General features: G+C 53.4%; 1 protein-coding gene across 9 annotated transcripts; it reads right to left on the reverse strand.

The window, feature by feature from the left end:
* Positions 1–8,008: 8,008 nt before the first annotated feature.
* Positions 8,009–20,309, reverse strand: FKBP8 (FKBP prolyl isomerase 8). Of its 9 annotated transcripts, none has more exons than XM_063800620.1 (9): positions 20,145–20,309; positions 17,940–18,256; positions 15,813–15,982; positions 15,633–15,721; positions 14,473–14,690; positions 13,858–14,030; positions 9,513–9,590; positions 8,907–9,038; positions 8,009–8,501 (listed from the first exon to the last, which is right to left on the reverse strand). In XM_063800620.1, exons 2-9 carry the CDS (start codon positions 18,229–18,231, stop codon positions 8,415–8,417), a joined length of 1,239 nt encoding a protein of 412 aa, XP_063656690.1. In that variant the 5' UTR covers positions 18,232–18,256; positions 20,145–20,309; the 3' UTR covers positions 8,009–8,414. The 9 variants fall into 9 exon arrangements, with proteins under 9 accessions (XP_063656690.1, XP_016791011.1, XP_016791012.1 ...); XM_016935522.3 differs by having other exon boundaries at positions 14,473–14,693; positions 20,145–20,283; XM_016935523.3 differs by lacking the exon at positions 20,145–20,309 and adding an exon at positions 19,746–19,845.
* Positions 20,310–26,871: the final 6,562 nt, after the last annotated feature.

The following is a 26,871-nucleotide window of genomic DNA, read 5'->3' on the forward strand; positions in this document are numbered from 1 at the left end:
TCACTCTTGTTGCCCAACCTGGAGTGCAACAGTGCCATCTCAGCTCGTTGCAACCTCCGCCTCCCAGGTTCAAGCGATTCTCCTGCCTCAGCCTCCCGAGTAGGTGGGATTACAGGTGCCCACCACCACGCCCAGCTAATTTTTGTATTTTCAGTAGAGACGGGGTTTCGCCATATTGATCAGGTCTCTAACTCCCAACCTCAGGTGATCCGCCTGCCTAGGGCTACCAAAGTGCTGGGACTACAGGCGTGAGCCACTGCGCCTGGCCAAGGGAGGAGCTTGGCTTGGAGGGCCAACCAGCTCGCTCTGTGATCTTGTGAAAGGCACCTCCTGCTTCTGAGCCTCTGTGGATTCACTTCGGAAACAGGAAACAGCAATAAGAGCAGTACTCAGGACCTAGCAAGGTGTCTCACACCTAAAATCCCAGCATTTTGGGATGCCATGACGGGAGGATCGCTTGCACCCAAGGGCTTGAGACCAGCCTGGGTAACAGGGCTAAGCCCCCTCTATACAAAAAAATTTAAAAAATTAAAAAAATTAGCCGGGCATGGTGGAGCACCCCTGTGGTCCCAGCTACTCCGGAGGCTGACATGGGAGGCTCTCTCGAGCCCATGGGAGGTTGAGGCTGTAGTGAACTATGTTCGCACCACTATATTCCAGCACTCCAGCCTGAGTGACAGAGTAAGACCCTGTCTCCAAAAAAAAAAAAAAAAAAAAAAAGCCAGGCCCCCAGTGGCTCACGCCTGTAATCCCAGCACTTTTGAAGACCGAGGGGGCTGGATCATGAGGTCAGGAGTTCGAGACCACCACGACCAACATGGTGAAACCCCGTCTCTGCTAAAAACACTAAAATTAGCCAGGCATGGTGGCACACGCCTGTAATCCCAGCTACTCAGAAGGCTGAGGCAGGAGAATAGCTTGGACCCGGGAAGCGGAGCTTGCAGTGAGCCGAGATCGTGCCACTGCACTCCAGCCTGGGTGACAGAGCAAGACTCGGTCCCAAAAAAAAAAAAAAGTATTTCTCCACGTCTACTTTACATTTGATTCCCCAGTGGATCTCAATGAGACCCCAGAAAAAATAAGGCAGAACTTATCAGACGTTGGCATGCTCTGCAGAAGTTTCTTTTTTTTTTTTTTTGAGACGGAGTCTCACTCTGTCGCCCAGGCTGGAGTGCAGTGGCACAATCTCGGGTTCACTGCAGCCTCTGCCTCCTGGGTCCAAGCGATTCTCCTGCCTCAGCCTCCCGAGTAGCTCGGGTTACAGGCACGTGCCACCACGCCTGGCTAATTTTTTGTATATTTAGTAGACGGGGTTTCACCGTGTTAGCCAGGATGGTCTCGATCTCCTGACCTCATGATCCGATGATCCGCCTGCCTCAGCCTCCCAAAGTGCTGGGATTACAGGCGTGAGCCACCATGCCTGGCCTTTTTTTTTTTTTTTTTTGGAGACAAGTTCTCACTCTGTCACCCAGGCTGGAGTGCAGTGGCATGATCTCGGCTCACTGCAGCCTCCAACTCCTGGGCTCAACCCATCCTCCCACCTCAGCCTCCCAAGTAGCTGAAATTACAGGCATGCTCCACCATACTGGGCCAATCTTTTGTATTTTTTGAAGAGATGGGATTTTTCCATGTTGCCCAGGCTGGTCTCTAACTCCTGGGTTCAAAAGATCCTGTCGCCTAGCCTCCCAAAGTGCTAGGAAGTGCTAGGATTATAGGCCATAAGCCACTGCACCTGGCCGTCTGCAGACATTTTTGTTTCTTTGTTTTGAGACGGAGTTTTGCTCTTGTTGCCCAGGCTGGAGTGCAGTGGCACGATCTCGGCTCACTGCAACCTCTGCCTCCTGGTTCAAGTGATTCTCCTGCCTCAGCCTCCTGAGTAGCTGGGATTACAGGCACACACCACCACACCCAGCTAATTTTGTATTTTTAGTAGAGACGGGATTTCACCATCTAGGTCTCGAACTCCTGACCTCAAGTGATCCACCCGCCTCGGCCTCCCAAAGTGGTGGGATTACAGGCGTGAGCCACCGTGTCCGGCTTTGTCTGCAGAAATTTTTAAGAACTAGGTTACCCATGGCCAGGCATGGTGGCTCACGCCTGTAATCTCAGCACTTTGGGAGGCCGAGGCGGGCAGATCACGAGGTCAGGAGATCGAAACCATCCTGGCTAACACAGTGAAACCCCGTCTCTACTAAAAATACAAAAAAATTAGCCGGGCGTTGTGGCAGGTGCCTGTAGGCCCAGCTACTCGGGAGGCTGAGGCAGGAGAATGGCGTGAACCTGGGAGGTGGAGTTTGCAGTGAGCCGAGATCGCGCCACTGCATTCCAGCCTGGGTGACACAGCGAGACTCCCATCTCAAAAAAAAAAAAAAAAAGAACTAGGTCACCCACAATATTGCAAGTGAGTTGATCACCCTGGGGTGCCCCCCGGACACATAGTCCACCTGGTGAGCTTTCTGATGGAAGCAGTGACCCCACCCTGCCCCTTACCCCGTGTGTGGTCTTGGACACGTCTTGCCATCTCTGTTCCTCAGTTTGCTCATCCAGAAAACAGGGAGTGTAACAGCATCTACCTGATTCTTCTGTGACAATGACATGAGACAAGGACATGTGTAGCTCGCCCTGTTCAAGTGTTCCAGAAATGTGAGCTCGCGTACACATACAAAATTCCTTCCGCAGTGCTCACTTCCAATTCACAGCCCATGGCAAGTCGGGTAAGGCCCTCCTGAGTCACTGCTCAAGGCCAGGTACATGGAAGGTGTTAGTAAATGCTTTGGTATGAAAGAAAAAGCCATCCCCGTCATTCTCCAAAGGTACCACACATGGTCCAGCTGGCATACCTTGCACAGCTATGCCATCCACAAGGGATACCCTTCACCACCCATTAAAGGCATCCCATTGCCTTCAACACAACTGCAGCGTCACACGTGCTGGATGCTCCAGCTCACCACCCACAACCAGCTCAGACCTTTGAGGATGAAGTGGCCGAGTGAATAACCACATTCAATTTCACACTCCTAGTCTGGCCATTCGGGGCCTCTCTCCTCCCCGTCCCCGGACCATGTCATAACTTGCATGTTCTAGGCAGCTCCGGGGCTATTTCTTTTTTCTTTTTTTGAGATGGAGTCTTGCTCTGTCACCCAGGTTGGAGTGCAGTGGCGCGATCTCAGCTCACTGCAAGCTCCATCTCCTGGGTTCACGCCATTCTCCTGCCTCAGCTTCCCATGTAGCTAGGACTACAGGCGTGTGCCACCATGCCCGGCTAATTTTTTTGTATTTTTAGTAGAGACACCATGTTGGCCAGAATGGTCTCAATCTCCTGACCTCGTGATCTGCCCGCCTTGGCCTCCCAAAGTGCTGGGATTACAGGCTTGAGCCACCGCGCCTGGCCAGCGGGGCTATTTCAACTCCAGACATTGGCATCGGCAGTTTGCTTGGCCAGGAAGGACATTTCCTTCCTTTAATAAAGCTTTTTTAAAAGTTTATCAAACAAGCAGCCAGGAGTAGTGGCTCATACCTATAATCCCAGCACTTAGGGAGGCCGAGTTGGGGGAATGACTTGAAGTCAGGAGTTCAAGACCAGCCTGGTCAGCATGGTGAATCCCTGTCTCTAATAAAAATACAAAAATTAGCCGGGTGTGGTGGCACGTGCCTGCAGTCCCAGCTACTCCGGAGGCTGAGGTAGGAGAATTACTTGAACCCAGAAGGCAGAGGTTGCAGTGAGCCGAGATCGCCCCACTGCACTGCAGCCTGGGCGACAGAGTGAGGCTCCGTCTCAAAAAAAAAAAAAAAAGTGTATCAAACAAGTGAGTGAAATATTAACTATCAGTCTCACATTTAGCCAGGTCTAGGCTGCAATTCAAGACTAAAATATTGGCTGAGAGCAGTGGCACGTGCCTGTAGCCCCTGCTACTTGGGAGGCTGCAGTGGGAGAATCACTTGAGTGCAGTGGGGTGGGTCAACGCTGCAGAGAGCTGCGATGGTGCCACTGTACTCCAGCCTGGGTGACACAGCAAGACCGTGTCTCTAAGAAAAAAACAAGACTAAAATATCTTAGGAGCTCCTGGATTGAAGAAATTCTGTATCTTAAGATTTGTATGCTGGCCAGGTGTGGTGGCTCACGCCTGTAATCACAGCACTTTGGAAGGCCGAGGCAGGCGGATTACGAGGCCAGGAGTTCGAGAACAGCCTGGCCAACAAGGTGAAACCCCACCTCTACCAAAAATACAAAAAAATTGGCTGGACATAGTGGCACTCACCTGTAATCCCAGCTACTTTGGAGGCTGAGGCAGGAGAATTGCTGAACCCAGGAGGCAGAGGTTGCAGTGAGCCGAGATCAGGCCACTGCATTCCAGCCTGGGCAACAGAGCAATACTCCGTCTCGGGGGGAAAAAAAGGATTTGTGTGCTACATGAACAGGAAACAAGTTGACTTTGCATTACGAAAAGTCAAGAGGTTCTATATATATATTTTTTGGCGATGAGTTTCACTCTTGTTGCCCAGGCTGGACTGCGATGGCGCGATTTTAGGTCACTGCAACCTCCGCCTCCTGGGTTCAAGCCTATTCTTCTGCTTCAGCCTCCTGAGCAGCTGGGATTACAGGCTTATGCCACCATACCCGGCTGATTTTTGCATTTTTAGTAGAGATGGGGTTTCACCATGTTGGCCAGGCTGTTCTCGAACTCCTGACCTCAGGTGATCCACCCACCTTGGCCTCCCAAAGTGCCGGGATTACAGGCTTGCTATAGGGATTCTGAGGCACAAGAATCCCTTGCACCCGGGAGGTGGAGTTTGCAGTGAGCTGAGATGGTGCCACTGCACTCCGACCTGGGTAGCAGAGAGAGAGAAAGAGAAAGTTAATCACCAATGTGGTGAAACTCCGTCTCTACTAAAAATACAAAATTAGCTGGGCGTGGTGGCACGCGCCTGTAATCCCAGCTACTCAGGAGGATGAGGCAGGTGAATCCCTTAAATTCTGGAGGCGGAGGTTGCAGTGAGCCAAGATGCACCACTGCACTCCTGCCTGGATGACAGAGCAAGACTCCGTCTCAAAAAAAAAAAGGCCAGGCGAGGTGGCTCATGACTGTAATCCCAGCACTTTGGGAGGCCGAGGCGGGTGGATCATGAGGTCAGGAGTTCAAGATCAGCCTGGCCAACATGGTGAAACCCCGTCTCTACTAAAAATACAAAAATTATCTGTGCATGGTGGCGTGTGCCTGTAATCTCAGCTACTCGGGAGACTGAGGCAGGAGAATCGCTTGAACCGTGATCCGGGAGGCAGAGGTAGCAGTGAACAAGATCATGTCACTGCACTCCAGCCTGGGTTACAGAGCAAGACTCTGTCTCAAAAAAAAAAAAATTAGTCAAGCTTGGTTGCGTGCCCCTGTAATCCCAGCTACTTGAGAGGCTGAGGTGGGAGAACTGCTTGAACCCTGGAGGCGGAGGCTGCAGTAAGCCAAGATTGGGCCACTGCACTCCAGCCTGGGTGACAGAGCAAGACCCCATCTCAAAAATAAATAAATAATAAAAAAAATTAGCCAGGTGTGGTGGCGTGCACCTGTAATCCCAGCTACTTGGTAAGCTGAGGCAGGAGAATCGCTTGAACCCGGGAGGCAGAGGTCAGAGGTTGCAGTGAGCTGAGATCATGCCACTGCACTCCAGCCTGGGTGACAGAGCTGGCATGCAAAAAAAAAAAAAAAAAATTAGCTGGGTGTGGTGGCACATGCCTGTAATCCCAGCTACTTGGGAGGTTCAGGCAGGAGAACTGCCTGAACCTGGGGCTAACCACTGGAAAGAGGGCACAGCCTCAAGCCACACTCAGCCTCAAGTCATCCAGGTGACCCAGAGAACAAGGGCCTGGAAGAAGCGGGTGAGTGGGTGAGGTGGGGGTGTAGATTGGAGTCCCAGGCCTTTGGGAGGCCCTCCAACCTCCCTTCTGCACCAACTTCTCCTGGGTGGCTGTGGCAGGCAGCTTTCCCTCCTGGGCTGTAAGGGGATAGATGCAGGTGAGGTGACTGTAGTGGTCTATTTTCAAGGATGCCCTTATTCTTGGGGGCAAGATGGAACAGCAGGAAGAAAGGGTGCGGGTGCTGGGCTGACAGAGGCCCCGATGCTGGCTCCGCCCATCCTGGCTGCACTGGTGAGCGGCATCATAGGAGAAGCTCCCAGAGTCCAGAGTTGGGAGAGCCAGATGGGATCAGGGAACCTCCCAGCATCAACCCTGGCCCTTCCTCATGGCCCCTGAAGCCCTGCAGGGTATGGCTCTGCAGGCTACCCAGCCTCATGCATCTGGAATGCACCAGGCTAGACCTGGCCCCAGGGTCTTTGTGCTGGGTGTGCTGTTGCCCAGACCTGGGGCTGTCGGCTTCCTGCATGGGTAGACCCTTACCATCGCTGAAATATCAGCACACACATCCCCTGGGAGAGGTCTTCCTGGGCCTCCAGCTGTGCCTTCTCACAGGCTGCATCCAGACATTCACATCCTCTCCCCTGGACCCCATCTGTCTCTTGTTTTGAGATGAAGTCTCCCTGTGTTGCCCAGGCTGCAGTGTAGTCCCATGATCTCGGTTCACTGCAACCTCTGCCTCCCGAGTAGCTGGGATTACAGGCATGTGCCACTACACCCAGCTAATTTTTGTATTTTAAGTAGAGATGGGGTTTCACTATGTTGGGCAGGCTGGTCTGGAACTCCTGAGCTCAAGTGATCCACCCACCTCGGCCTCCCAAAGTGCTGGGATTACAGGTGGGAACCACTGTGCCTGGCGCACTTTTTTTTTAAACATAGATGGAATCTCACTATGTTGACCAGGCTGGGCTCAAGCGACCCTCCCACCCTGGCTTCCAAAGAGCTGAAATTACAGGCCATGACACTACACCCCACCTCTTTATTAAAAAAAAAAAAAAAGGCCGGGCGCGGTGGCTCACGCCTGTAATCCTAGCACTTTGGGAGGCCAAGGCGGGTGGATCACGAGGTCAGGAGATCCAGACCATCCTGGCTAACACGGTGAAACCCCGTCTCTACTAAAAATACAAAAAATTAGCCAGGCATGGTGGCAGGCGCCTGTAGTCTCAGCTACTCGGGAGGCTGAGGCAGGAGAATGGCATGAACCCGGGAGGCGGAGCTTGCAGTGAGCCAAGATCACGCCACTGCACTCCAGCCAGGGCCACAGAGCAAGACTCTGTCTCAAAAAAAAAAAAAAAAAAAAGAGCCGGGCACGGTGACTCACACCTGTAATCCCAGCACTTTGGGAGGCCTAGGCAGGCAGATCACAAGGTCAAGAGATCAAGACCATCCTGACCAACATGGTGAAACCCTGTCTCTACTAAAAATACAAAAATTAGCTGCGCGTGGTGGCGTGCGCCTGTAGTCCCCGCTACTCGGGAGGCTGAGACAGAAGAATTGCTTGAACCCGGGAAGTGGAGGTTGCAGTAAGCAGAGATCATGCCACTGTACTTCAGCCTGGTGACAGAGTGAGACTCCGTCTCAAAAATAAATAAATAAATAAATAATAAAAAGAGAGACCTCACTCTGGTGAGGTCTTCCAGCCTAGGCTGGAGCGCAGTGGTGCAATCATAGCTCACTAAAGCCTCAAATTCCTGTGCTCAAGTCATCCTCCTACCATCTGTCTCTTTTGAATTCAGCACATCCACTAGGTAAAGCAATGATGCCACAGAACGCATGTAGCAGCCTCAAGATAGGGCCCACTGGGGTCCTGGATTTCAGGTGAGGAAACAGTGAACGCTGGGGTAACGAGTGGAGCTGGGCAGTAACACCCCCAGAGTCCAGCTGAGTTAGACCTCTCAACCCACTTGCCCCTGCTACATCACCCCACTTCTCTATGCCTCAGTTTCTCCTCTGTAAAGCGAGTGTGTTGTGCCCAGAGAGGAGACCCCCAGCTCCAGCTGGCTCAACCACATCCACCATGCTGTGTGACTCCAGATGCATCACAGGCTGTCTCTGGCCCAGCCCCAGACAGTGGGAGAAGAAAGCTCAGGAGTCCGTGGAAACTGCAGGGTGGGACGCTTTATTTCACTGTGGCAGGGAGGGAACCTGGACAGGGGGCGGCAGGCGGGGCGGGGGGCTGGCACTCAGGCGGGGACTAGGCAGGGGAAGGGCTGCCCCCAGGCCTGTTGAGGAGAAACTGAGGCCAGCCCTGGCGGAGACCTAGCCCAGCGGGGTAAGGAGGGTGGGGGAAAACTGGGTCTGAAGGAATGAGGGCCCCCTCCCTCTGGGCTTTCCTCCTAGAGGGCCTCAGTCCCTCCTGCTGGCTGGGCTGCACGACCCCCAATCCTTGCTCCCCTAACCCGGAGGAGGGGGCCAGACCAGGGAGGGCAGTGGACAGGGAGCCTGGGGGAGTTGGGGAGCGCAGGGCAGGGTCCATGGTGTGCAGAGGGGGTGGCAGCCACCTAGGTGGTCAGTTCCTGGCAGCGATGACCACAGAGAGTGCCACACCCCCCAAGGCAACAGCAGTCGCCCCAAACAGCCACTTCCATGGGATGGACTGTGGATAAAAAGGAGGGGAGAGAAGGGTGGAGGGAGGTCAAGACTGGCCTCTGGGGCCTCAGCTGCCAGCACAGCCCAAACAGACCTCCCAACAAATCATTGCCTGACTATGTATTTCCCACTTCCTGGCAAACTACTCATGCAGCAAAACCCAAATCAAATGGCCCCTCCTCCAGGACACCGCCCCTCGTGCCCTGGAAGAGGCTCCATAGTCCACCCCCAGCCCTCCAGCTTGAGTTCCACCTTCGACTCCACTCATGATCACACAGGGCTGGGCTCTCTCCACGTCCCCTGCATCGCCCAGGACGGCCCAGTCTCCGAGGACATCCATGTATGCAAAATAAAATCCCTCTGCTAGGCGTGCCCTGCACACAGCCCCTGCCCATTCTGTGCCCCAGCTCACCCAGGCACCCTTGCCAGGGCACTTAGCAGGCAGCCGGCTGGGGTTGCCCAGCATTTTCCGGTACAAGGCGGTCTCCGTGCTCCGCTGCGCCGCATGCTTCTTCACCAGCTTTGAGAGCTCTGCGTGGATCGTCTGCAGAAGGCAGGGGAAGCTGAGAACACGCAGCGGCCAACCTGTCATCACTGGCGCTCTGCCTTACTGGGACCCTAGGCTGTTTGGGTGGTGGGACCATTGGGACATAGGGGTCCCATCTGCCCCTTTCTGGGCTTAGCAAAGTCAGGGCTGCTGACCCCATCCCTCCTAGGGAGCCAATTGATGGCGCAGAGCACAAGGTAGCCAGGAGACAAAAGGTTCTGGAAGGAAGGCCAAGGACACTGGCATGGAGCAGGCTGGCAGTGCCCTCAGCTGCTGGAGGAGTGAGAGCCCAGACTGCCTGTGTGGCCGTCATGAGGGTCTTCACAAGCTGACCAGGACCCTTCAGGTACCTACTCCATGCCACTGCCCAGGTGGGAACACAACAGAGAGCCACAGCAAGAAAGACCTGGGGCAGACCACAGGAGGGACTTCCCAGCTGAGCAAGTCCCAGGGCACCCCTGTCCTGCTCACCTTGTTGGAAGGTTCCAGCTTCAGGGCTGCCCTCAGGATGGGGATGGCCTCACTGTACTCCCCCTGCTGGGCCAGCACCTGTAAGGGGAAGGGGGTGGCATCACTCTGGACCCATACCTGGGCCTCACTGTCCTTCAAGAAATCCAGCCCAGGAGGTTGCAGTGAGCCAAGATGGTGTCACTGCACTCCAGCTTGAGCAACAGAGCAAGACTCCATCTCAAAAAATAAAATAAAATAAAAACAGCCTGGCCAACATGGAGAAACCCTGTCTCTACCAAAAAATACAAAAATTAGCCAGGTGTGGTGGCATGCACCTGTAGTCCTAGCTACTCAGGAGGCTGAGGTGGGAGGATTGCTTGAACCAGGGGGCAGAAGTTGCAGTGAGCCGAGATCACACCACTGCACCCCAGTCTGGGTGACAGAGTGCAACCCTGTCTTAAAAAAAGAAAAAAAAAAAGGGTCGGGCGCAGTGGCTCATGCCTGTAATCCCAGCACTTTGGGAGGCCGAGGCGGGCGGATCACAAGGTCAGGAGATCAAGACCATCCTGGCTAAGACGGTGAAACCCTGTATCTACTAAAAATACAAAAAAAATTAGCTGGGCGAGGTGGCGGGTGCCTGATAGTCCCAGCTACTCGGGAGGCTGAGGCAGGAGAATGGCGTGAACCCAGGAGGCGGAGCTTGCAGTGAGCCGAGATCGTGCCACTGCACTCCAGCCTGGGCGACAGAGCGAGACTCCATCTCAAAAAAAAAAAAAAAAAAAAAGGCTGGGCGCGGTGGCTCACACCTGTAATCCCAGCACTTTGGGAGGCCAAGGCGGGCGGATCAAGAGGTCAGGACGTCAAGACCATCCTGGCTAACATGGTGAAACTCCGTCTCTACTAAAAAATACAAAAAAATTAGCCAGGCATGGTGGCAGGTGCCTGTAGTCCCAGCTACTCAGGAGGCTGAGGCAGGAGAATGGCGTGAACCCAGGAGGCAGCACTTGCCGTGAGCCGAGATCACGCCACTGCAGTCCAGCCTGGGCGACAGAGTGAGACTCCGTCTCAAAAACAAACAAACAAACAAAAAAAACAGCCAGGCTCCTGGCTACTCATACAAGTGCCAAATGGAGCTCTGGCAACATCCCTGGGTTCCAGCCACTCCCAAACTGCTCTCCTAGCCCTCAAACTCCATCAGTGCACACTTAGCTTGGCATTGGCCCCCGCAACATGCTCCTTCTTCCTGTCTCAGCTGCAGATCTAGGCACCCACCTCGCTGCCTCCTCCCTCACCACCTCCACTGGCGAGAGGCTGAATGGATGCTTCCAGAGGTTGTTTTTTTTTTTTTTTCTCTTTCCTTTAGAGACAGGGTCTTGATCGGTCACCCAGGCTGGAGTGCAATGGCATGATCATAGCTCACTGCAGCCTCAAACTCCTAGGCTCACACAATCCTCCAGCCTCAGCCTCCCGAGGAGCTGGGACTACAGGCGTGTACTACCATGTCCAACGAATTATTTATTTATGTATTTATTTATAAAATTAGTATTACTATTGTTATTATTATTATTATTTTGAGATGGAGTCTCACTCTCGCCCAGGCTGGAGTGCAGTGGCACGATCTTGGCTCAATGCAAGCTCTGCCTCCCGGGTTCACGCCATTCTCCTGCCTCAGCCTCCCGAGTAACTGGGATTACAGGCACCTACCACCACCGGCTAATTTTTGTATTTTTAGTAGAGACAGGGTTTTACCATGTTGGCCAGGTTGGTCTCAAACTCCTGACCTCAAGTGATCCACCTGCCTCAGCCTCCCAAAGTGCTGGTATTACAGGCATGAGCCACCGCTCCAGGCCTACTTATTTATTTATTTTATTTTAGAGACAGGGCCATGTTCCCCAGGATGGTTTCGAACTCCTGGGCTCAACCAATCCACCTGCCTCAGTCTCCCAAAGTGCTGGGATTATAGGCGTGAGCCACCACGCCCAGCCCTTAATTATTTTTTAAATTTTTGTAGCAATGGGGTCTCACTATGCTGCCAAGACTGGTCTTGAATTCCTGGGCTCAAATGATCCTCCTACCTTGGCCTCCCGAAGTGCTGAGATTACAGGCGTGAGGCACCACACCTGGCCCTGATGTTTCCAAAGCTTTGGCCATAGTGAATGATTCAGGACCAGGCACATGACCCAAATGAGTCAATGAGATCCAGCCTGCACTATGCTGGTGCCGATGGGAGATGGGTTGCTAAGGTGAGAAGATGGAGCTGGGCAAAGTGGCTCACGCCTATAATCCCAGCACTTTGGGAGGTCAAGGCAGGTGGATCACTTGAGGTCAGGAGTTCAAGACCAGCCTGGCCAACATGGTGAAACCCCATCTATACTAAAAATACAAAAAACAGCTGGATGTGCTCACTTGAACCCAGGAGGCAGAGGTTGCAGTAAGCCGAGATTGTGCCACTGCACTCCAGCCTGGGTGACAGAGCAAGACTCTGTCTCAAAAAAAAAAAAAAAAAGGAGGGGGTAGAAGATGGAAATCTGGAACTTTCCAGGGGGGAGGGGGGAGCATCATGGTCACCCTGAGAGAGGAGCCGGCCCAGGAGGGAAGGTCAGAGCAGAGAAACAGCATCCCCACAATATTGTGAGTGCCTGGATCCAGCTATGCCTGAAGCCAGCTAATCCAAACTTGGCAGTTCCATGAGCCATCGATCCCTCCTTTCTGCTTGAACCTGTTTGAGTGGGTTTCTATCACCTTCAACCAGCAGGTCCAAACTTGTATGAAGCTACACAAGCAGCCACTCCTGCTGCCCCCAGGAGGATACTACCCCCAGGTTGAGAACAAAGGCTTCAAAAACAGGAACTGCATCTTCTCCCTCTTCATATTTCTCTGCAGAACTCTGCACACAGTATGTCCTTAATAAATCCCAGCTGGAGGGAGCCCCACCTCAGGCTTTTCAGAAACACAGCAGGTGAGCCAGTATCTGTGCCTCAGTTTCCTTCGTTAACTGCTAAAAGGTACTGAAAGCCCCACCTAGGGGTGAGGCTGTGAGGATGAACAGAAAAGGGGGTGAGAATGAAGGTCAAGTCTGTACAAGCCAGATTCACCCTATGTTCTGCCAGAACTTTTTTTTCTGTTCTTGTGTTTTGTTTTTGACACAGGGTCTTGCTCTGCTGCCAAGGCTGGAGTGCAGTGGTGTGATCAAGGCTCACTGCAGCCTTGACCTTCGGGGCTCAAGCCATCCTCACCCTCCTGAGCAACTGGGACGACAGGCCTGCACCCCCACACCCAGCTAATTTTTGTAGAGTTTGGGTAGAGAAGGGGGTCTCCCTATGTTGCCTGGGCTCGTCGCAAATGCCTGGGCTCAAGCGATCCTCCTGCCTTGGCCTCCTGTAATCCCAAGTGCTGGGATTACAGGAATGAGCCATTGTGCCTGGCCTCTGCCAGGACTTTTACTGAGCACCTACTATGTACCTGGCCCTGTTTGCAAGGCTGGAGATTCGGCAGTGAGCAAGACAGACCAAATCTCCACCTTCGAGTAGGGTAGATGGACAAGAGGCATGTCACCTCCACGTGCTGCCTGTCAGGAACATCTCAGACAGTCGGCAATGCCTACGCAAAGGCCCTGAGGTGGAGAGAGCCTGGCTAGACAGCAGAAAGGGAGAATGCCACGTGGGATGGAGAGAAGCAGAAAGTGAGGTAGGAGAAGTGATAGCAGGAGGGGGAAGACCAGATAACTCAAGGCCCCAAGGGCTGTGACTAGGATTCCACTTTACTCTGAGTAAAACTGGGACCCATGGAGGTTCTATGTGAGGAGGTTTCAACACTGGGCCAAGCCGGGCACGGTGGCTCAGGCCTGTAATCTCAGCACATGGGGAGGCTAAGGCGGGCAGATCACTTGAGGTCAGGAGTTCAAGACCAGCCTGGCCAATATGGCTAACCACATCTCTACTAAAAATACAAAAATTAACTGGGTGTGGTGGCTCGCACCTGTAGTCCCAGCTACTTGGGAGGTTGAGGCAGGACAATCGCTTGAACCCAGGAGGAGGAGGTTGCGGTGGTGAGCTGAGATCACACCACTGCACTCCAGCCTGGGTGACAGAGTGAGACTCTGTCTCAAGAAACAAACAAACAAACAAACAAAAAACACTGGGCCAAAGGTTGGGGACCCAAGACTCAAGGATCAAATTCTGGCCTCAGCCAATGAATTGTTGTGACCAGGCCACACTCCTGCACCCGTCTGGGCCTCAGTTTCTCCACCTGCACCCCACAGAGCTCAGCTGGCTTATATACCTATGCCTTTCTCAAATGCAGGGTTGGGGACCACCCCGTATACCCCAGGCTGAGTGACCCGGCCTGGCACCCCGGTGTGGCCTACCTTGCCCTTGCGGAAGAGAGCCTTGATGTTGTCTGGCTGGTGCTCCAGCACAAGGCTGCAGGAGCGCAGGGCCGCGCGGTAGTGGTCGAGCTTCAGCTGCGAGGCCGCCAGGTTGTTCAGACACTTCACCTTCAACTGCAGGAGCTGTGCCTCCTCCTCGAACGTCATGTCCACTATTGGGAGACAGTGCCCGCCACGGCAGCCGTCACCATGCCACCAGACACCCTGGCACCCACCCCTCTGCAGAAGCTGCCTCTCTGGCCTCAGTTTCCCCAATTTTAACCCCGGACCAAGGGCCACGCTTTCCTGGGGCTCTCCTGAGGAAGCTACAAGATGGAGACTTAAGCAAGCGAAGGCCTAGCCTGTGGTGCATGTGAACTGGCCCTGTCTATGGTCACCCCATCCCCATATCCACTTGCATTCTACAACACTCCACTGGTCTGGGATATACCACGAGTCTGTAACAGGCCCTAAGTTAGGGGCAGTTGGGGATCTACCCATATTCTGGGCTATTCTAGAATATTCTGAGTCTGAGGCTCTCTGGGGCTGGAAGTTTCTGGCACGGAGTGGACACCTTTGCAGGGGAGATGGTGGAGATCTGACCCAGGCGGTCACCTTTGGCGCTGGAGGTGATAGCCTTGATGGCGAGGTCGTAGGAGTTGGCGGCCAGGACGAAGTCCGCCCGCTGGTAGTGGGCGTTGCCGCACTCCCGCTTCCGGTTGGCCAGGGCCACGCGCTCCTGCCCCGTGAGCATCTCCAGGTCAGGCCCGTCCACAGCCGTCTTCAGGGTCACCTCCAGGCACAGGGCCGCGTGCGGGGGGATGTATGGGCTCCTGCTAGTTGGGTGGGAGCAGGCAGGGGCAGCACTCAGACCTGGTGACCCCTAAACCCGCTGGGCTGGCTAGGAAGGAGTGAGCTTGGCTCAAGCCCCCGATCTGTCGCCCCTCTGCCCTCCGTCATTCCCTCCTCAGTAAAGTGCAGGGGAAGTGACTTGCCGCCTTGGAGCTGCGGGACTTGACGAACGAGTTCCCCTCCCTAAGCCTCGGTTTTCCTCCTTTTTATTAAGAGACAGGTTCTCACTCTGTTGCCCGGGCTGGAGTGCAGTGGTGCAATCTTGGCTCACTGCAGCCTCAAAAATGTGGGCTCAAGTGATCCTCCTGCCTGAGCCTCCTCAGTAGCTGGGACTACAGGTGTGCACCACACCCAGCTTTTTTTTTTTTTTTTTTTTTTTTTTTTTTTGAGACAGTCTTGCTCTCTTGCCCAGGCTGGAGTGCAGTGGTGCGATCTTGGCTCACTGCAAGTTCCGCCTCCCGGGTTCACGCCATTTTCCTGCCTCAACCTCCAGAGTAGCTGGGACTACAGGCACCCGCCACCACGCCTGGCTAATTTTTTGTATTTTTAGTAGAGACGGGGTTTCACCGTGCTAGCCAGGATGGCCTTGATCTCCTGACCTCATGATCCGCCCGCCTTGGCCTCCCAAAGGGCTGGGATTACAGGCGTAAGCCACCACGCCCGGCCCACACCCAGCTAATTTTTAAATTTTTTTGTATAGAGATGCGGTCTATATTGCTTAGGCTGGTCTGGAACTCCAGGTCTCAAGCAATCCTCCTACCTCAACCTCCCAAAGTGCTGGGATTTCAGGTGTGAGCCACCTCACCCAGCCTCAGTTTCTTGTCTATAAAATGGGCAAGTAGATGGGGTGAGCCGAGGGGTACACCCACTCCACCCATCCCCCTCCTGAGACCTGCAGAGACCTAAGGGTGGCTGACTCTCACCTGCCTTGGGGGCCGTAGCAGTACTTGGAGTCAGCAGTGACCATGGCCGTCTCCCCGACGTCCATGAGTGGGACACTGAGATCCAGGGCCTGGGGTGCGTGAGGATAGCCAGCGGTCAGGCAGACTCAGACCCAGCAAGGCGCGCCCCTCGCCCCTGCCCTGTCCCGCCCCAGCCCGCACCTGGATGACGTCACAGTCACCCAGAGTGAACACCAGCTCCGGCTCCTCCTGCACCCGTGTGCCATTCTCCAGCGACGTCTGCAGATGTACGGTGACCACCTGGCCCTTGACCGGGCGGCTCGAACCTGGCGGCCCTGGGACCAGCGTCTTCTTCCTCAACAGCCCGTTCCCTGCCAGGGTCCAGGGACATGCAGCCTGTCACCTGGCAGCTGAAACAGGCACCCGCTCCCCTGAGCCCCCACTCCTACCCTCAGCTCTGCCCACTAGCTGTCCAGAGGGGGCTGGCCCAACACTGGGGCACAAACCAAACTTCCAGTGGCCACTCTGCCACCAGAGTGGGGAACCCCACGTGCAGGACACTGGGCAGGATGGGACAGACTTCAGGGTGACAGTGCTGGTGCTAGAGACCAGCTCAGTGAACAATGGTTGGTCTGGTTTTTTTGTTTTTTTGTTTTTTTTTTTTAAGAAAACTGAGACTTGCCGAGTTTCCATCTATTTGAGAGGCCAATGTGGGAGAATCACAAGTTCAGGCCAGCGTCTGGGCAAAATGGCAAGAACCCAGTCTCCCCACCCTCCTCAAAAAGAAAGAAAACCAAAGCTCAGAGAGGACAAACAGCCCTCAGGCTGAAATCCTTGCCCTGAGATGTTTGGGCCTCGGTTTACCCAGCCATGAAATGAGGTGCTCATGGGACCCTTGGTTAGCAGAGCCCCTGTGACACAGTGTCCCCACCACAGCACCAAGTGGGATGAATTTAGAAGTTAAGCAAAGGACACACATGGTGGCTCATGCCTGTAATCCCAGAACTTTGGGAGGCTGAAATGAGAGGACTGTTTAAACCCAGGAGTTTGAGACCAGCCTGGGCAACATAGTGAGACCCCATCTCTACAAAAAATAAAAAATGACCAGGCATGGTGGCTCACACCTGTAACCCCAGCACTTTGGAAGGCTGAGGCAGGAGGATCACTTGAGGTTAGGAGTTTGAGACCAGCCTGGTCAACATGGTGAGACCCTGTCTCCACTAAAAATACAAAAATTAGGGGCCAGGTGTGGTGGCTCACACCTGTAATCTCAGCACTTTAGGAGGCCAAGGCAGGTGGATCACCTGAAGTCAGGAGTTCGAGACCAGCCTGGCCAATGTGGTGAAACCCTGTCTCTACTAAAAATACAAAAATCAGCCAGGCATAGAGGTGGGCACCTGTAGTCCCAGCTACTCAGGAGGCTGAGGCAGAAGAATCGCTTGAACCTGGGAGGCGGAGGTTGCAGTGAACTGAGATCGCACCACTGCATTCCAGCCTGGGTGACAGAGTCAGACTCTGTCTCAAAAAAAAAAAAAAAGTAGTAAGATTTTTATCAGTAGTGGTGGTGATATTTAGTAATATTTCTGTTCCATCAGTGTCAATATGATTGGATACTATTGCTATACTATTGTTATTACAATCGATAGTGGTAATGATATCTTATTATTTGCATGGGCACCAGCATTATTTGGTATATTAGATATCAGTACTATACTAGTAGCAAGACGTCTTCCACAGAAAACTAACATTTCTCTTGTTTTCAGTTGCTGTGATGGGGTATGTTGGGGGGAACATGTGGGGGCTCATGTAGTTTTCTTCTTGTAGGATTGCTCTGAGCATTTACAATACTATCACTACTGTGAACCAACCAGAAGGCTGAACAAAATAACATTCCTCTGATCCACTTGACCCCAGAACACATTTTTTGTTTTGGAAGTTGGGGTCTCGCTGTGTTGCCCAGGCTGGCGTGCACTCAGGACACATTTTTCAGAGCCCAAGCATGTGTCAGACAAATGCCAAAAAAAGATGCATTGATGGGGTTAGGAGCTGCCAGCGCCTGGCGTGCTGGCTGTGTGGCTCTGGGCAGGTGACTCAGCCTCTCTGAGCCACTGTTAGCAGATCTGGGAAACGGGGACACAGCACATTGTGCATGTGTGTGAGTCAGTGGATAGAGTACATCAATGTGAAGCATCTACAGTAGTTGCCTCTGGCTGGTGATCACAGTGGTGACCACGTGACTTCCAACCCTCACAGCACAGATGGGGAAATGAGGCTCAGGGGACGAGAGGGCCAGGGCCAAGGGCACCCTGATCCACCTTTGCTCCTTACCCAGAATGTCCAGCCACTCTTCTGGGGCCGGGGCTGGGGCGGGCTCGGGCTCCATGGCAGCAAGGAACTCTCGGGCCAGGGCCCCAGGCTGCTCAGCCTCCTCCGCCGGGGGTTGTCCCATGTCCTCCAGCGGTGGCAGCTCACTCAGGTCATCCTCTTCCTCCTCTTCCTCCTCCTCTTCCTCCTCCCCCTCTGCATCCTCAACCCCATCCAGTACCTCAAAGTCCTCGAGCGGTGGGACCCCGGCGGGCAGTGGGGCAGAGGGCTCAGAGAGTTCAGCACACGATGCCATGCTGCTGGGGGGACAGGAATTGGCCCTGGAAGTGGGGGGCAGAGATGTGGGTCAGAATCCTACACAGCCCCTCAAAGTCTCCGCTGTACTGATTCCCCACACTGCCGATCACTTTCTGTGTAACTCAAGGGCTCCAGGCCTCAGTTTCCTCATCTATACAGTGGGTGTAACAACAACCCCAGCTTGTTGGGAGAAATTAACCCATGCATCAAGCCCTTGGCATCAGGCTCAAATAGTGTTAGCCATTATTAGAGCTAATTATTATTTAATGTTTACAAATACTCCAGGAAGTAGGGAAGATTCCCCCCAACATTTTACAGAACAGGAAACAGGCCAGAGGGGCAAAGGCATTTGCCCAAGGTCACAGAGAAAGCCAAAGGCCAAAGGAGGATTTGAACCTGGGGCTTCAGGCCCTGTGGCTTTGCCTGATTATAAGCTAAGCGAGGGGTGCTGGGATTTTTGTGGAGAGGACAGCCTCCGAGGCCTTAGGGAAGCCATTTTTAGAGCCTCTAGGGCCACTGGGGGAAATTGAATCTTTTACCAGGGCCTCCCACCTCCAGCCTCTTCTCCAAAGGGGAGACCCTCCCCAAAAGCACCAACTGTAATCACCCAGAAACCCCAAGCGTTTTTTCCTTCCACACCCTGAATCTAACACTATCCCCCACAACCCCAACATCAGGGACCCTGGCCCAAAACCTTCCCCAGGAGACCATCCTCCTCTCATCAGGCCTAGGTCCCACCCCCTCAAAGCCGCCTCCTTTCCAGGAGTGGTCGAGGTCCCACCACATTCTACAGCCTCTTCCTTGCCCCAGACCTCCTGAACCAATAACCAACCCCTCCGTCCCCCAGGCCCCAAGCTCAGAAGAGTGTGGCACAGCCATCAAACCAGCCCGCCGCATCCCCTCCCTAACCCTCACCTGCCTGCTCCTCCCGGGCTCGGAGCCCCACTTTCAGAGACCCTCCCAGCCCCCACCCCCATAATTCCCCGCGCCCGCACAATTCGGCCTCCCGTCCCACCCCCCACCCCAACCACCACCGCCCCCAGCACGGGCCAGCTCCCCCCACAGCCGCTCCGTCTCGCCGTAAACACTCCAGTGTCCCCAGACGCCCCCCCTTTCCGATCCCATAACACCCCACGCCCTCCTGACGCCCCACAGCCCCGGCCGGGCCCTCAGTCAAGCCGCGACCCAGGCCCCCAACGACCCACGCCTGTCTGACGCCACCAGTCTGGGGCACCCGACCCCCGCACGCCTCGGGCGCCCCTAGCCCTGCACGCCTCCATCGGGACCCCCCCACTGGATCCCCTTTGCCCCCAGTGACCCCCATCCCTGGCCACCCCCGCCCGGCCGCGCCCCCTCGGGCACCCCCGACCCCCGTGGCCCCCCGGCTCGCCACCCCCGCGGCCCCTCGCCCCGCCCATCGGCCGCAGCCCCCGGCGCGCTAGCCCCCGGACCAGCCTAGGCCAGGGCAGCGGCCCGGCAGGCACAGCGCCCCCAGCACCCCAGGACACTTGCCTCTGGCTCCGGGACCCCCACTTGGGGTCCTGCGCCCCCCTCCCCGCCCCCAGCCGCGGCCGCCGCGCCTCGGGAACCAGGTTCGGCCGCTTGGCCCCGCCCCTGCCGTGCCCATTGGCCGCCGCTGCCGCGACTGCCGCACCCGTTGGCTCGTGCAGACGTCCGTCCCGGGCGTTGGCACCTCCCCCTTCCTGCTTGGCTCCGCGGGGCGTTCTTAAAGGGACCGAAGCCTCCCGGCTGCTGGGGCTGGGGCGGGGGCGGGGGCGGGGGCGGGGGACCCTGGGCTGGACCCCAACATGGGTCAGTATCGCGCAGCCTGTGCGACTCCTGCCTCTCCTCTGAGCTTCATCCTGATCATCTGCGAAATGGGGATAAACACCCCCATCTATGCACTCTCACCTTGGGGGCTGCTGGGGGCACAGTCCGCTCTAAATGTTATTTCCTTAAAGAGTTCAAGCTTGACGGGCAGGGCAGCTCTGGGGTTGCTGAATGACCCATCCTGAAGCCTTAGTTACAGAAGTGAACCTGAGGGCCTGAGGAGGAGTGACGTGCCCAAAGGCATACGGAAACCTCCCTCCCATCCCCCACACAGTTTAATGTCTAGAAGGTTGCCTGGTGCATACTGGAGGCGCTCAATTACTGCTGCGCAGGCGACTGAGCCAGCAGGGCCACTGGGAGAAGTTCCTCCTCTATGCACTGTCTGCTGGAGGGTGATAAGGTCCCCATGGCCCGGGAAGAAGGTGGCATCCTTGATTAGCTAAGTTTTTGTGGATCTTGTTTTGAAACCGGGACACTTCTCCTTCCTTCACTCAGTTTTATTTCCTTCCTAGCAGTTACTCCTTCCAGAATTATCTTGTCATTATTTTGCTTGTGGTTGGAGGGACCATCCCTCACTCTGCTTCATCCTGGCAGAGATTTTTGCCTGATTTGTACCCAGCACCTCCTTGAACCATGCCTGGCATCTATAGAAGCTCAATAAATGGGTAGGTGGATGGATGGATGGATGGATGGATGGATGGATGGATGAGTCAGACACCAGCTTTTGGAGGTAGCTATCATGGAGGTGGTAACTGGCTTTTTGGAGATCACTTCTAAGGTTGGAGTTCCCAGGTTACCTCCTACAGGAAGCCCACCCAGACCTCCCCAAGGCAAGACCAGGTGCCCCATTTAGCTGTCTTGGCACAATGAAGTTGATGAACGTCCACTTCATAACTAGTTTACTTGGGTTTTTTGTTTGTTTGTTTGTTTTTGTTTTTTGAGAAGAAGTTTCACTCTTGTTGCCCAAGCTGGAGTGCAATGGCACGATCTCAGCTCACCGCAACCGCTGCCTCCCAGGTTCAAGCGATTCTCCTGCCTCAGCCTTCCGAGTAGCTGGGAGTAGAGGCATGCACCACCGTGCCTGGCTAACTTTGTATTTTTAGTAGACACGGGATTTCTTCATGTTGGTCAGGCTGGTCTCAAACTCCCGACCTCACGTGATCCGCCCACCTCGATGTACCAAAGTACTAGGATTACAGGCGTGAGCCATCGTGCCTGGCCTTTTTTTTTTTCTTTCTTTCTTTCTTTTTTTTTTTTTTTGAGACAGAGTCTCTCTCTGTCGCCAGGCTGGAGTGCAGTGGCGCGATCTCGGCTCACTGCAACATCCACCTCCTAAGTTCCAACGATTCTCCTGCTTCAGCCTCCTGAGTAGCTGGGACTACAGGCACCCGCCACCATGCCCAGCTAATTTGTATATTTTTAGTAGAGACAGGGTTTCACCATGTTGGCCAGGATGGTCTGGAACTCCTGACCTCATGATCTGCCTGCCTCGGCTTCCCAAACTAGTTTACTTATATCTCTGCCTTTTTTTTTTTTGAGATAGGGTCTTACTTTGAAACCCAGGCTGGAGTGCAGTGGCACGATCTCAGATCACTGCAACCACGTCTATCTCCTGGGCTCATGCAATCCTCCTGCCTCAGCCTCCTGAGTAGCTGGGACCACAGGTGCACCATCATGTCCAGCTAATTTTTTTTTTTTTTTTGAGACAGAGTCTCGCTGTGTAGCCCAGGCTAGAGTGCAGTGGCGCAATCTCGGCTCACTGCAAGCTCCGCCTCCCAGGTTCACACCATTCTCCTGCCTCAGCCTCCCAAGTAGCTGCGACTACAGGCGCCTGCCACCATGCCCGACTAATTTTTTGTATTTTTAGTAGAGTCAGCGTTTCATCGTGTTAGCCAGGATAGTCTCGATCTCCTGACCTTGTGATCTGCCCACCTCGGCCTCCCAAAGTGCTGAAATTACAGGCGTGAGCCATCGCGCCGGGCCCAATGTTTACATTTTTTGTAGAGATGGGGTTTCCCCATGTTGCCCAGGCTGGTCTCGAACTCCTGGGCTCAAGCAATCCTCCCACTTTGGCCTCCCAAACTGTTGGGATTATAGGCGTGAGCCACTGCTTTGATTTACCTCTGCCTTGCCCTCTACACTGGCAGAGCCCCAAAGTCTGGGAAGGCTTTGTTCTTTCTCATTGTTATAGCTCTGAGGCTTGCACAGTGCCTGCCACAAAAGGTAGTGGTGGGGTCTCACGGAAATCACTGAGGAAGGAAGGGAGGTTAAAGGTGGTAGCATAGCAGAGCTATGTAAGAAATCACCTGGAGGGCTGGGTGCGGTGGCTTATGCCAGTAATCCCAGCACTTTGGGAGGCCGAGGTGGGTGGATCACCTGAGGTCAGGAAATCTAGACCAGCCTGGCCAACATGGTGAAACCCCGTCTCTACTAAAAATACAAAAATTAGCCAGGTATGGTGGTGCATGCCTGTAATCTCAGATACTGGGGTGGCTGAGGCATGAGGACTGCTTGAACCCCAGGGGTGGAAGTTGCAGTGAGCAAGACCCAGTCTCAAAAACAGAAAAAGAGAAAAAATTAACTGGGAAGGGGCATGAAATAATCCCTGGGTGACTCCAGGATCTTAGGGACTTAAACTATTCCCCATCCATCACTGAACCCCAGTTTTTAATTGTTTTTATTTTTTAACTTTTTTGTTTTTATAACCTACCTGAACCCCTATGTCTGTATCTGCACAGTGGGGTTTCTTGCTCATCCATCTGCATTTCTGTTACAGGGGCAGGAGGAATTGCACTAAACAACAATACTAATAAAAGAAACAAGCCTCGGCTGGGCACGGTGACTCACGCCTGTAATCCCAGCACTTTGGGAGGCTGAGGCAGATGGATCACCTGAGGTCAAGAGTTCGAGACCAGCCTGGCCAACATGGTGAAACCTGTCTCTGCGAAAAATACAGAAATTAGCCGGGTGTGATGGCACATGCCTGTAATCACAGCTACTCGGGAGGTTGAGGCAGGAGAATCGCTTGAACCCGGGAGGCAGATGTTGCAGCGAGCCAAGATCACGTCACCGTACTCCAGCCCGGGCAACCTAAGCCTGGGTAACGCAGTGAGAGCCTGCCTCTACAGAATATTAATTAATTAATTTGGAGACACAGTCTCCCTCTGTCTCCCACGTAGAGTGCAGTGGAGCGATCTGGGCTCACTGCAACCTCTGACTCCCAGGTTCAAGCGATTCTCCTGCCTCAGCCTCCTAAGTAGCTGGGATTACAGGCGCCTGCCATGACACATGACTAATTTTTTTTTTGAGACAGAGTCTAGTGAGGCTGGAGTGCAATGGCGTGATCTCGGCTCACTGCAACCTCTGCCTCCCAGGTTGAAGCAATTCTCCTGCCTCAGCCTTCCTAGTAGCTGGGATTACAGGCACCTGCCACCATGCCTGCCTAATTTTTTGTATTTTTAGTAGAGATGGGGGGGTTCCGCTATGTTGGCCAGGCTGGTCTTGAACTTCTGACCTTGTAATCCACCTGCCTTGGCCTCCCAAAGTGCTGGGATTACAGGCATGAGCCGTCACACCTGGCCTCTACAGAAAATTTAAAAATGTAGTCCCAGCTAAATGGGAGGCTGAGGTGGGAGGGATCCCTTGAACCCAGGAGGTCGAGGCTACAGTGAGTTATGATCAAAGCTCTGCACTGCAGCCTGAGCAAGGCAAGACGCTGTTTCTAAAATAATAGTAATAATTATTATTATAAATTAATAAGCTACTAAAATAAACTATAAAATAACACCACCAACAATAATAATAATGGCTGGCACTCACTGAACAGATATTTGCAGGCAAACATTTTACTTATATTTACTTTTCCCTTTTTTTGGGGGGGGGGGACAGAATCTCGCTCTGTCGCCCAGGCCGGAGTGCAGTGGCACGATCTCGGCTCACTGCCACCTCTGCCTCCCAAGTTCAAGCAATTCTCCTGTCTCAGCCTCTGGAGTAGCTGGGACTACAGGCACCAGCCACCAAGCCTGGCTAATTTTTGCATTTCTCGTGGAGACGGGGTTTCACTGTATTGGTCAGGCTGGTCTCAAACTCTTGACCTCGATCTCAAAAACAAAACAAAACAAAACAAAAACAAAAACACAAGACTACTCTACTTGGAGGCCATATCATTGGCTGCATGTAGAGTTGCAATTGTGTTTCCTGGTGAACTGAACCTTTTTTTTTTTTTGAGATGGAGTCTCAATCTGTCGCCTAGGCTGGAGTGCAGTGGCAAGATCTCAGATCACTGCAGCCTCTGCCCCTTGGGTTCAAGTGATTCTCCTGCCTCACCCTCCCGAGTAGCTGGGATTACAGGCACCCGCCACCACGCCTGGCTAATTTTTGTATTTTTAGTTGAGACAGGGTTTCGCCACGTTGGCCAGGGTGTTCTCAAACTCCTGATCTCAGGTGATCCACCTGCCTCAGCCTCTCAAAGTGCTGGGATTGCAGGCATGAGCCAGAGCGCCAGGCCCGATCTGAACCTTTCGTTGTTAAGATGTGCCCCTCTTTACTTCTTTCATTTTTCCCTTAGAGTGCACTTTGTTAAGATTGCACACCAAGCCTGGGCATGGTGGCTCACTCCTGTAATCCCAGCACTTTGGGAGGCCGAGGCGGGCTGATCACGAGGTGAAGAGATCGAGACCATCCTGGCCAACATGGTGAAACCCCGTCTGTACTAAAAACAGAAAAATTAGCTGGGCATGGTGGCACACTCCAGTAATCCCAGCTACTCAGGAGGCTGAGGCAGGAGAATTGCTTGAACTCGGGAGGCGGAGGTTGCAGTGAGCCGAGATTGCGCCACTGCACTCTAGCCTGGAGACAGAGCTAGACTCCATCTCAAAAACAAAAAAGAAAAAAAAATTACACACCAATTCTCCTTGGTTCATGTTTTCTTTCTTTCTTTCTGACACAAGGTCTCACTGTGTGGCCCAGGCTGGAGTGCAGTGGCACAATCATGAGTCTGCAGCCTCAATCACCCACGCTCAAGCAATCCTCCCAGCTCAGCCTCTCCAGTAGCTTCAACTACAGGTGTGCACCACCATGCCCAGCTACTTTTTTTATATTTATTATTTGTAGAGATGGAGTCTTGCTACATTGCTCAGGCTGTTCTCAAACTCCTGGGCTCAAGCAATCCTCTCACCTCGGCCTTGCAAAGTGCTGGGATTATAGGCATGAGCCATTGCGCCCGGCTCCATCTTTGTTTTTTAACTGGGGAATTCGGTCTATTGGTATTTAATGTAATTATGGACATATCTAGACATAAATCTGTCTCATTAGGTGGTTTTCCTATTTTTTTTTTTTTTTTTTTGAGATGGAGTCGCTCTGTTGCTAGGCTGGAGCAGTGATCACGCCATTGCACTTCAGTACAGGCAACAGAGTAAGACCCTATCACACACACAAAAAAGGAAATGAAATGGAAAAAAGTGGCAGAGAAAGCCTTCCAGTCCCCAAACCCGACCCCCCAAAGTCGCCATCTCTGGGCAGACTGAATGTTCGCATAACTTTCTATCCTCTCCCTTCATCATACAAAAAAACATGTTCTTATCTCAAGTCCAGTGTATACAAAACATCAGGGGCCAGCCAAGTCCCTTTTGGCCTCAATCTATAGTCCCCACCCCTTCTAAGACCCTCGTAAATGTTCCTTGGCTTCCACTGAAAAGTTTGATTTTGGCTTGGCACTGTGGCTCATATCTGTAATCCCAGCAATTTGGGAAGCCAAGGCGGGTGGATCACTTGAGGTCAGGAGTTCGAGACCAGCCTGGCCAATATGGCGAAACCCTGTCTTTACCAATACAAAAATTATCTGGACATAGTGGTGCATGCCTGTAATCCCAGCTACTCAAGAGGGTAGGGCAGGAGAATCACCTGAATCTGGGAGGCCGAGGTTGCAGTGAGCCAAGATTGTAATACTACACTCCAGTCTCGGTGACAGAGCAAGACCTGGTCTCAAAAAAAAAAAAAAAAAAGCCGGGTGCAGTGCTCATGCCTGTAATCCCAGCACTTTGGGAGGCCGAGGCGGGAGGATCACAAGGTCAGGAGATTGAGACCATCCTGGCCAACATGGTGAAACCCCTCTCTACTAAAAATACAAAAATTAGCCAGGTATAGTGTCATGTGCCTATAATCCCAGCTCCTCGGGAGGCTGAGGCAGGAGAGTCACCTGAACCCGGGAGGCGGAGGTTGTAGTGAGCTGAGATTGTGCCACTGCACTCCCGCCTGGATGACAGAGTGAGACTCTGTCTCAAAAAACAAACAAACAAACTGTTGAACTAAATATACAAGAATTCTAGTCGGGCGCGATGGCTCACGCCTGTAATCCCAGCACTTTGGGAGTCCGAGGCAGGTGAATCACAAGATCAGGAGTTCGAGACCAGCCTGACCAACATGGTGAAACCTGGTCTCTACTAAAAATACAAAAATTAGATGGGCGTGGTGGCACACACCTGTAATCCCAGCTACTTGGGAGGCTGAGCCAGGAGAATCGCTTGAACCCGGGAGGCAGAGGTTGCAGTGAGCCGAGATCGCACCACTGCACTCCAGCCTGGGCGACAGAGTGAGATTCCATCTCAAAAAAAAAAAAAAAAAAAAAAAGAATTCTAGCCGGGTACAGTAGCTCACACCTGTAATCCCAGCACTTTGGGAGGCCAAAGCGGGCGGATCACCTGAGGTCAGGAGTTTGAGACCAGCCTGGCCAACATGGTAAAACCCTGTTTCTAGTAAAAATACAAAAAATATCCAGATGTGGTGGTGGGTGCCTGTAATCCCAGCTTCT

This window comes from Pan troglodytes, chromosome 20 (assembly GCF_028858775.2).
Source record: "Pan troglodytes isolate AG18354 chromosome 20, NHGRI_mPanTro3-v2.0_pri, whole genome shotgun sequence".
Taxonomy (NCBI): Eukaryota; Metazoa; Chordata; class Mammalia; order Primates; family Hominidae; genus Pan; species Pan troglodytes.

Bases quoted from the DNA above. Each gene is read 5' to 3' on its own strand.
- FKBP8 (XM_016935518.2), bottom strand. From the start codon at position 19,210: ATGGGGGTGGGGGCTGGGAGGGTCTCTGAAAGTGGGGCTCCGAGCCCG. The intron at 15,983-17,939 runs GTAAGGAGCAAA...GGACCCTGGCAG, and splicing joins AGAGTGGCTGGACATTCTGG to GGAACGGGCTGTTGAGGAAG. The intron at 14,031-14,472 runs GTGACCGCCTGG...GTCTCCCAATAG, and splicing joins TATCACCTCCAGCGCCAAAG to TGGACATGACGTTCGAGGAG.